Source organism: Procambarus clarkii, chromosome 5 (genome assembly GCF_040958095.1).
Source record: "Procambarus clarkii isolate CNS0578487 chromosome 5, FALCON_Pclarkii_2.0, whole genome shotgun sequence".
Lineage (NCBI taxonomy): Eukaryota > Metazoa > Arthropoda > Malacostraca > Decapoda > Cambaridae > Procambarus > Procambarus clarkii.
This window is the reverse complement of record NC_091154.1, coordinates 845,510-854,911: the sequence shown is the minus strand read 5'-3', so window position 1 is coordinate 854,911 and position 9,402 is coordinate 845,510. Positions and strand designations below refer to the sequence as shown.

At 41.7% G+C, this 9,402-nt stretch overlaps 2 protein-coding genes across 2 annotated transcripts; both read right to left on the bottom strand.

Annotated features, from left to right (window-relative positions):
* Window positions 1-5,075: 5,075 nt before the first annotated feature.
* Window positions 5,076-5,786, bottom strand: LOC123764661 (gastrula zinc finger protein XlCGF57.1). The gene has a single exon (XM_069305151.1). The coding sequence runs from the start codon at window positions 5,784-5,786 to the stop codon at window positions 5,076-5,078; it is 711 nt and encodes a 236-aa protein (XP_069161252.1).
* Window positions 5,787-8,622: 2,836 nt separating this feature from the next.
* LOC123764672 (gastrula zinc finger protein XlCGF57.1-like) lies at window positions 8,623-9,402 on the bottom strand. The gene has a single exon (XM_045752650.2). It carries the CDS (start codon window positions 9,400-9,402, stop codon window positions 8,623-8,625), a length of 780 nt encoding a protein of 259 aa, XP_045608606.1.

Here is a 9,402-nt window from a genome sequence, read left to right as displayed (position 1 = left end):
GTAAGGGGTTACTGTCTAGGTTAGAAGTCTCAAAACTGATGATTGTGTATGTCGGTAACTTTTAAACCTTATCTTATACCACTGGTGATTCTGATTAACAGCTTAAACCGGTTTGTATGTATGAGCAACTCTCCACAGGGTGCGTTACACAGTTGATGGTTTAACCTCCGCTATGTATATATCGCAGCTTTATCCAGACAATGTGTCGAGTACAAGTCATCGGTGTGTGTACTAAAACAGGATCCATCACGCATTATATGGCTGTGACTTAACGATAACAAGTTAAGTGAGAAGGTGGTGGAGGCCAAGACCGTCAGTAGTTTCAAAGCGTTATATGACAAAGAGTGCTGGGAAGACGGGACACCACGAGCGTAGCTCTCATCCTGTAACTACACTTAGGTAATTACACTTAGGTAATTACACCTCAGCAAGTGGCTCCTTGATGAAGTGTTTCTTGTGCACCACCAGTGGGAAGGTAATTACCTAAGTGTAGTTACATTATGAGAGATACTCTCATGGTGTCCCGTCTTCCCAACACACTTGTCATATAACGCTGTGAAATTACTGACGGTTTTGGCTTCCACCACATTCTCATCTAACTTGTTCCAACCGTCTACCTCTCTGTTTGTGGGGATTCTTTTGCACCACCGGTGGGTAGGTTGGGGGAGGGTGGATCCTGCTCCTATCCTGAGCTTGCTGTGACGATGCACAAGAAAATCGCTCTCCTGTGTACTGGCCATGCATGGTGACTCGTACATTCCAACCCCCACCATCCTGTGTTCCCTCATCTGGTAGTTGAGCCCACCCAGCTACTGTGGCCCCTGGGGAAGCAACATGCTGCTGTAGTGAAGAGACGAGGTTAAAATGAGGTTCAGTGTGGCCCACCTGAATCAAGTGGCTCGTCTAATTTGCCTGCCTAATCGGGTCAAGTGGGCATTGCGGGGTTTGTTCCCCTCTTTCCATCCCTGAGATATACCATTAAGACTCCAATGGTGGCCCCATGTATATTGCTGCAGTTACCCTTGCTTATGCATCTCCTTGTTGGGTTCTGCAGTGGGTGGGAGTGAACAACAGTGAAGTTTAATTTCACATTTTTTCTGTTTAATGCTGACTGCATTTCTCCTCAGACTCATGGTGTAGTAGGTCCTAACCACACTTTATTTTGGTTGCCCCCATTGGGTCCTCTCCCTTTCCCAGCCCCTTCCTCGACAAGGTCGACCTCCGAGTTCCCCAATGTTGGGGGAGGTTAGAGTCACATCAACTAAAGTGACTCCAACTTTGATGGTTAGTAGAGGGCCTTTAGTTCACAGTCTTCCAGGAGGTCCAAGGCGAAATCCTCGCTGTCTCGTGTAACAGCTGTTACATTTCAGGACTTGTTTGGCCCACTATGTCGTCCAAATATTGTATGTTGATGTCTCCCATGATGACAATTCCTGCTCTGATAATTTGTACACACACACACACACCTTTATTGACTATGGATGTTCATGTGCAGCTTACTTCCAGCCAGGCTGGCCACCGCACTGTAGAGGTCCCACTAAGGAGGCGGCTGCTCGCCTGGCTGCCCTATCTTGGCGAGGGCATTGGTTCAGGTCTCAGTCTTAATGAATACTGGCATCGGCTCATTCCTCCTTCCACCCCATGTTGAGACAGGGGACAGAAACTGTCATGAGGATATTAAGTTATGTCCTTGAGGCCCAGAATTATCTTGTCCTCCAGATGAACGCGTTCGCTCGGAACCTTACAATCGTCGTTATCGTCCCCTTAACATGGTCAAGGTAAATAAAATCCGACATCTATATCTTCTAAATAAGTAAATAAAATCTTCTCCGGTAAATAAAAGTCCGATTTCTGAGTCGGATGTTTCTGTCTTCAGTAATTCTTGGTGGTGCCAGATGCTCTGTTCAGGAATACATTATCTCAATAGGTGCTGGAAATTCGGGCATTGGCCTCGAAATCTGGTTGTGAGGTTTAGTTTGCCCCCATGTGTGGATCCTCGGACCACTGTAGGACAATGTTTTTCCCCCATACTTATAACATTCCTTAGCATCCTTGAGGGGTATTGATTTAGTGATCATTAACTGGCAATATTTAGCAGTGCAAAAACCATTGATGTTTGGCAATGTTTATTATTGTAATAATTATTTCCAAAATGCTATGGATGTTGGTGGCTTTGCAAGAATGTACCATATAATCACCAACACATACTGTACTTTCACAGTCCATTATAAACTCTTGTTTCTATATATATAGATAACAAATTAATAAAAGATTATTGTAATTACTTTCCCATGTTTTAATTTCCTTCGTTGCTTCCCCAGTTTCCCTAATAACTAGGAAAGAAATTATTGGTTGAAAGCACTTAGCAAAATGACTTGGCACTTTGAAGGGGTATGAAGATGAGGCTCTGGTTATGACCACAACGCAGAAGATGGAGTAAACGTGACATTTCCGTCTGTCCTGAGAGGCATTGTATAGGAAGAAATGATGAAGGAACGATTTAAAATCCCTTGGATCGTCGACGTGGCAAGAAGCGTGGACATAGCTCTAATGTCGAGATTGCAATTATGACCTAAAAGATTCTGGGTGACTGACAAATTCTCAAGAGGATAAATAATGTTACATGAACATTCATTCATTTATTAATTACAGGAACATTTATAGCTACAGTAGGTGTACAGTCAACTTTTATGTTGAGAGAATTGTCAAGTAAATTCTATAACCGGGGGGGGGGGGGGGGGGGGAAATAGCTGAATTCAGACAGAACCGTTAATTGTGTTCAAGAAATGTGCAAGCACTTCATGATGTACTACCAGAAATCTTGGCCATGTATCCAGAGTTTATAATAATTCATGCTGTGGGGACAGGAAGCCTTTGTGTATTAATACACGTTGGGCTTATATCCAGGTTCCTTCCCCCCAGGGTGGAATTACTGACCCCGCTCACTGTCTCGCCCGAGATTTGAACCTGGAATTCTCGATTGTGCATCGAGAACGAACCCAACTGTATTCCTGGGACCCTATTATTGTTGTTAATGCATGTGTGTATGACTGAGCTGCCGCCTAGTAACTTTGTAACTTGACTCATTGCAGACGTAAATTGCCTTGTATGAAGACTGTTCTGGGGTGCCTCTTTAACCACTTGTGAGATCCGAGAGAAAAGGCATTGATATAGGGAAGCTGTAGGTGGGTGTTAAAGTCTTATGGGATGAGATTCCATAAAGGAGTTTATGAGTAAGGAAAGGAGGAGGAAGACGAGTACTGGAGCTAACTGTTGAAAAGTGGGAAGCCAGTTCTTTCATGACCAACGCTGGATCTGCCATGACAATCATGGACGTGAAGGGCAGGCAACATGTCTGGAAGAAATTTACCTATTCACCTAGTTGTGCTTGCGGGGGTTGAGCTCTGCACTTTTGGCCCACCTCTCAACTGTCAATCAACTGTTACTAACTACTACTAACTTTTTTACACACATACACATCCCCAGTTAGCAGGGAGCCAGTGGCTGAGTGGACAGAACACTGGACGCGTGGCCCTGTGGTCCCGGGTTTGATCCCAGGTGCTGGCGAGAAACAATGGGCAGAGTTTCTTTCACCCCGATGCCCCTGTTACCTAGCATGAAATAGGTACCTGGGTGTTAGTCAGCTGTCACGGACTGCTTCCTTGGGGTGGAGGATTGGTCGAGGACCGGGCCACGGGGACACTTGAGCCCCAAAATCATCTCAAGATAACCATCCCGAAGCCCATAACAACTGTCTAACTTCCAGGTGCCTATTTACTGGTAGGTAACAGGGGCATCAGGGTGAAAGAAACTGCCCATTTTTGTTTCCGCTGGCTCCAGGAATTGAACCCTGGATGACAGAACTACATATCCAGCGTGCTGTCCACTCAGCCACCAGTGCCCTAAACGTGCAATCTTACGGATTTTCTTCCAGATCTGAGGGAAAGGGATGTTAACTGAAATGATGGAATTGAATTGAAATTGAACTAGAAATAAGCATATTGTCGAACATTCTGAGTGATAAACATATACATTTTGTCCTTTACACATGCAGTATGTTACCAGACGTACACACAAATACTTGTATGACTAGGTATACAGACCGTTTGCAATAGACATTCAGACAATTCAACAAAGTTAAAAAAATTTTGCACCAAGAATAAAGCTCTCCAGAATATCATCAATCTTTCTGTTGTGACACATCCAGGCTATTTGTTCAGGAACAGTCTTTATCCCAGTGTGTGTGTGTGTGTGTGTGTGTGTGTGTGTGTGTATATATATATATATGTATGTATGTATGTATGTATATATATATACGTATATATATATATATATGTATGTATATATATATATATATATATATATATATATATATATATATATATATATATATATATATATATATATATATATATATATATATATATATATATATATTATTAAATATGACCGAAAAAGTAAGATTAATAATTCTAACACGAATTTTCTCAATCTTTCGTACATTTCTTTTCACTGTTGGAGGTAAATCAAAAATCAATTCTCCAAAATTCATTTTTATTTCTAGTCTGACGCGACACGAGCGCGTTTCGTAAAACTTATTACATTTTCAAAGACTTTAGTTTACAAATACACAACTGAATACAACTTACGCATCTCCGATTTTATATCTACATTTGAGTGAGGTGGAAGGGGTGATGTGGCATTAATCAACACAAGACATGCCACCTCTTGTTCTGTCTTGTGTTGATAGCCCCTCTGAAAAAAGTGGGCTCATCTTGAGTTATAAAAATAGCTTCATGATAGAGCTCCAGCCTCACATTTGTGGCGTCTGCAGTTCAAGTCTCCGAGAGCCCAACCCAAGTGAATGAAATCAAGCCTAGCCTCAGGCTGGGCTTGGGTAGTAGAACAACTCCCAGAATCCCATCAGGCAGGTATCATCTTGAGTACATTTTAAACTGATATCAAACACCTCTAAATCAAATGTACCCAAATATATTTAATTAAAAATAAAAATAAAATGTCCAGGTAAAAAAGTAACACAATTAGTTACCAAGACTTTTCCAAATGACAGGACACTATGCCCAGTCAGGTTTATAACCTGGATGCAATAATATGTGATTTCTTACACTAGTAAGGTGCCTAAATCTTTTCCCACACTCTGGACATTCATGAGGTTTATCACCTGAATGCACTAACATGTGTGTAATTATACTGCTACGTTGTCTGAATTTTCTCCCACACTCGGCACATTCAAAAGGTTTCCGGCCCGTATGTACAACCATGTGAGTCTTCATACTTGATAGCTGAGTGAATCTTTTCCCACACTCAGGACACTCATGAGGTTTATCTCCTGTATGTATAACCATGTGAATCTTCATACTTCCACGATAACCAAATCTTTTTCCACACTCTGGACACTCATGTGGTTTATCTCCTGTATGAACGACCATGTGCTTTTTAACATCTCCAAGACGGACAAATCTTTTCCCGCACTCTGGACACTTGTGACGTCTATCCCGTGTATGCACAACCATGTGCGCCTTCATTTGCCAAGGATGACTGAATCTTTTCTCACACTCTGGGCACTCATTAAGTTTATACCCTGTATGCACAACCATGTGTATTTTCACATATCGAAGTTGACTGAATCTTTTCCCACACTCTGGACACTCATGAGGTTTCTCGCCAGTATGTTGAATCATGTGAGTCTTCATACTTCCACGCTGACTAAATCTTTTACCACATTCTGGACACACATGAGGTTTATCTCTTGTATGCACAACCATATGTCTCTTCACATGGTCATCCTGATGACTGCTGAAGTTGTCTTGTGACTTGGGGGGGGGGGGGGTCTCCTGGAGACAACACTGCCGCTGGGTAGGATAATTAAGCAGAGTTGCCGGGCATGGTTGTTGTTAATCTTGGGGCCAGGAGGGAACTAGTGTCGGTGTGCCCAAGCGTTCCCGTGATGGGAACAACAGGAAGTCTTGCGGGTAATGGTGGCGTGTGGGTGGAAGGCTACTGTGCCTTAAGGGAGATAAAGAGGCTGCGAGGCAGATGCTTGGCGACCCGAGGCGTCCCCCAGAGAGGGAGGCAAGGGACACCCCCCCCCCCACAGAGAACCAGCTGGAAGACTATGGACCCCCAGACCGTAAGGCGTCAGGTATCCTGTAACTCTGGTAGTGGAACAATGATGCCCCTTAACGGCACAATCACGAACGATGGCTCCTCCTAAACTCAAGCCCAGTTGGGCAAACACGTCTTCCAGTGACCTTCAAGGAAGCATGGTATCGAACTGGGCCATTGAAGAGGAGCCAATGGTCAAAATGTGGTGACGTGTTACCCAGGGGGAGCAAGTGAGAGCTCGTCGTCAAGGATGTACCAGGAGTCTTAAGTAGTGTTGTCTGCTGTTTGAAACTGTTGTTGCGTTGATTTAGGGGCGACGACGATCGTAGGATGCTGAATGACTGTTGTGGTGATGGTATCGGTCGCTTGCGTTCCTGTGTCACCATCGTTTTCTTTGGTTCCTCGACTTTTCAATTACTATTGACAGTGAAGAAAAACGTAAGAAATATTGAGAAGATACGCGTTAAGAATTATTATTCTTACCCTTTCGGTCATATTCAACATTAATCAATGTGGTCCTAACTCATACACAACACAAGCATTACAAAGAAGCTGAATCTCACATCCCTGGAAAACAGAAGAGTAAGGGAAGACATGATAACCATCTACAAAATTCTCAGGGGAATTGACAGGGTGGACAGACAAACTCTTCAGCACGGGTGGGGCACGAACAAGGGGACACAGGTGGAAACTTAGTACCCAGATGAGCCACAGAGACGTTAGAAAGAATTTGTTCAGTGTCAGAGTAGTTAATGTATGGAATGCACTAGGCAGTGATGTGGTGGAGGCTGACTCCGTACACAATTTCAAATGTAGATATGATAGAGCCCAATAGGCTCAGGAATTTGTACACCTGTTGATTGACGGTTGAGAGGCGGGACCAAAGAGCCAAAGCTCAACCCCCGCAAGCACAATTAGGTGAGTACATATAACGTGAAAAACACACTAACGGGAAACATTAATAAATGTCAGACAGATTCGTTCATTGTTGCAAGTCAAACACTACTTTGAATTCCTCCGAAGTTGAACTCTTGCCCAAGAGTCCAATTCACACTCAGGAGTAAAATTTCCGACATTTCAGATATTTTGAAAACTGCAGGGGGTTTGGGCAAAATATGACCCATCGCCGTTTTCAGTAATTGGCATATTTTCGGTATAAAAAGTCGTAATTTGAAAATGAAAACAGGTGCAGAGAATCAGAATTCGGCTCAAAAATCACACACATATACTATGTGTATGTGTCAACAAAAAGGCCTACACACTATATAATAATAACAGAAAAATGTGAAAGACAAAATAAATGCTCGTTAGACTATTAGTCTAACGAGCATTTATTTTATAATGTAAAAAGCTAGTTATTTATATTGGACAGTAATGAAGAAAGATAACACAAAAGACACAAATATTTTTAATTTATACTGTTTAAGTAAAATTTAAATATAACAAAAATTTAAATGAAATAAAATATGAAGAATTTTAATAAATTATAATAAAAAAATGGGCAAATCTCAACATACCTGCTTATAAAACACTATTTTATTCCTATTGATAAAATAGGCTCATATTTGGTATATCTCAAACTTTTCTACTCCCAACCCAAATGTTTATAAATAGTTTATTAATAATATTATGTCCTTACCTTTGCAATCAGTTGATTATATTTTAAATAAATTTCTTAGCAGGACCTAAATGAGGGCATCTATCTCATACATTAAGATGATCATAATATAACTTAAATACACCACATTGAAGAACTTTGCCTTCCATAACAGTCTACACATCTCCTGCAAGGCTATGTAAACAAAAATACACTTGTGGGACTTCCAACTGATATAGAATGGTTTCCTAATAGTACACACAGAAATCACAATAGCGTGATGCATCAAATGAACAAATCCACAAGGGCTGTGACGAGGGTTTGAACCTACGTCTGAGAGCATACTAGACACTGCTTTAATCGACTGAGCTACGGCATGGTAAAAAGAGTTGAAACCAGAAGTTCTACTGAACTTACTTGGATCCTACAGCCTCTCCGAGACACAAACCAGGGTTTTACACAACTCTCACATGCACTCAAGCTATGTCAATAGGTCGTTTTACCTCTTCTGTGTGTAATGAAGTAAGGGTGAAGAGGGAGAACGGCCTATTGACATAGCTCGAGTGCATGGGGAGCTGTGTAAAACCCTGGTTTGTGTCTCGGAGAGGCTGCAGGATCCAAGTAAGTTCAGTAGAACTTCTGGTTTCAACTCCTTTACCATGTCGTAGCTCAGTCGATTAAGGCAGTGTCTGGGATGTTCTCAGACGTAGGTTCGAATCCTCATCACGGCCCTTGTGGATTTGTTCCTAATAGTATATTGGATTAGTAGGAAGTTAATGTCTGGATAACCATCTAATACAATACAAAATTGCATTAGACAAGATTTATCCAACATACACACCATCATGTGCTGTTTAAAAATAATTTTATTACAAAGACTTATTTCACAAGACAGGACACTAAGTCATATCTAATTTAACACTTGGATGCAATAATATGTGACGCTTCATACTACTACGGTAGCCAAATCTTTTTCCACACTCTGAACACTCATGAGGTTTATCCCTTGTGTGCACTAACATGTGTCTAATTATACCTCTACGGTCTCTGAATCTTCTTCCACATTCGGCACATTCAAAAGGTTTCTGGCCCGTATGCATCATCATGTGGACTTTCATACTTCCAAGTTGACTGAATCTTTTCCCACACTCTGGACACTCATGAGGTTTATCCCCGGTATGCACAACCATGTGCCTCTTCATATCTCCAAGCTGAATGAATCTTTTCCCACACTCAGCACATTTATAAGTTTTCTGGCCTGTATGCACAATGATGTGGAACTTCATACTTTGAAGATGAGTGAATCTTTTCCCACACTCAGCACATTTGAAAGGTTTCTGGTCCGTATGCACCATCATGTGAGATTTCATATTTCCATGCTGATTGAATCTTTTCATACACACAGGACATTCATGAAATTTATTCCCGGTATGCACAACCATGTGCTTTTTCATATCTCCAACTTGACTGAATCTTTTTCCACACTCTGGACACTCGAGAGGTATATTCCCTGTATGCACACGCATGTGCTTCTTTACATGTCCAAGTTGACGAAATCTTTTTCCACATACTGGACATTCGTGAGGTTTATTCCCTGTATGTACAAGAATATGCTCCTTCAAATGGCCAAGTTGACCAAATTTTTTCCCACATTCTGGACACTCATGAGATTTCATCAT

Bases quoted from the DNA above. Each gene is read 5' to 3' on its own strand.
- LOC123764661 (XM_069305151.1), bottom strand. From the start codon at position 5,786: ATGGTTGTGCATACAAGAGATAAACCTCATGTGTGTCCAGAATGTGGT.
- LOC123764672 (XM_045752650.2), bottom strand. From the start codon at position 9,402: ATGATGAAATCTCATGAGTGTCCAGAATGTGGGAAAAAATTTGGTCAA.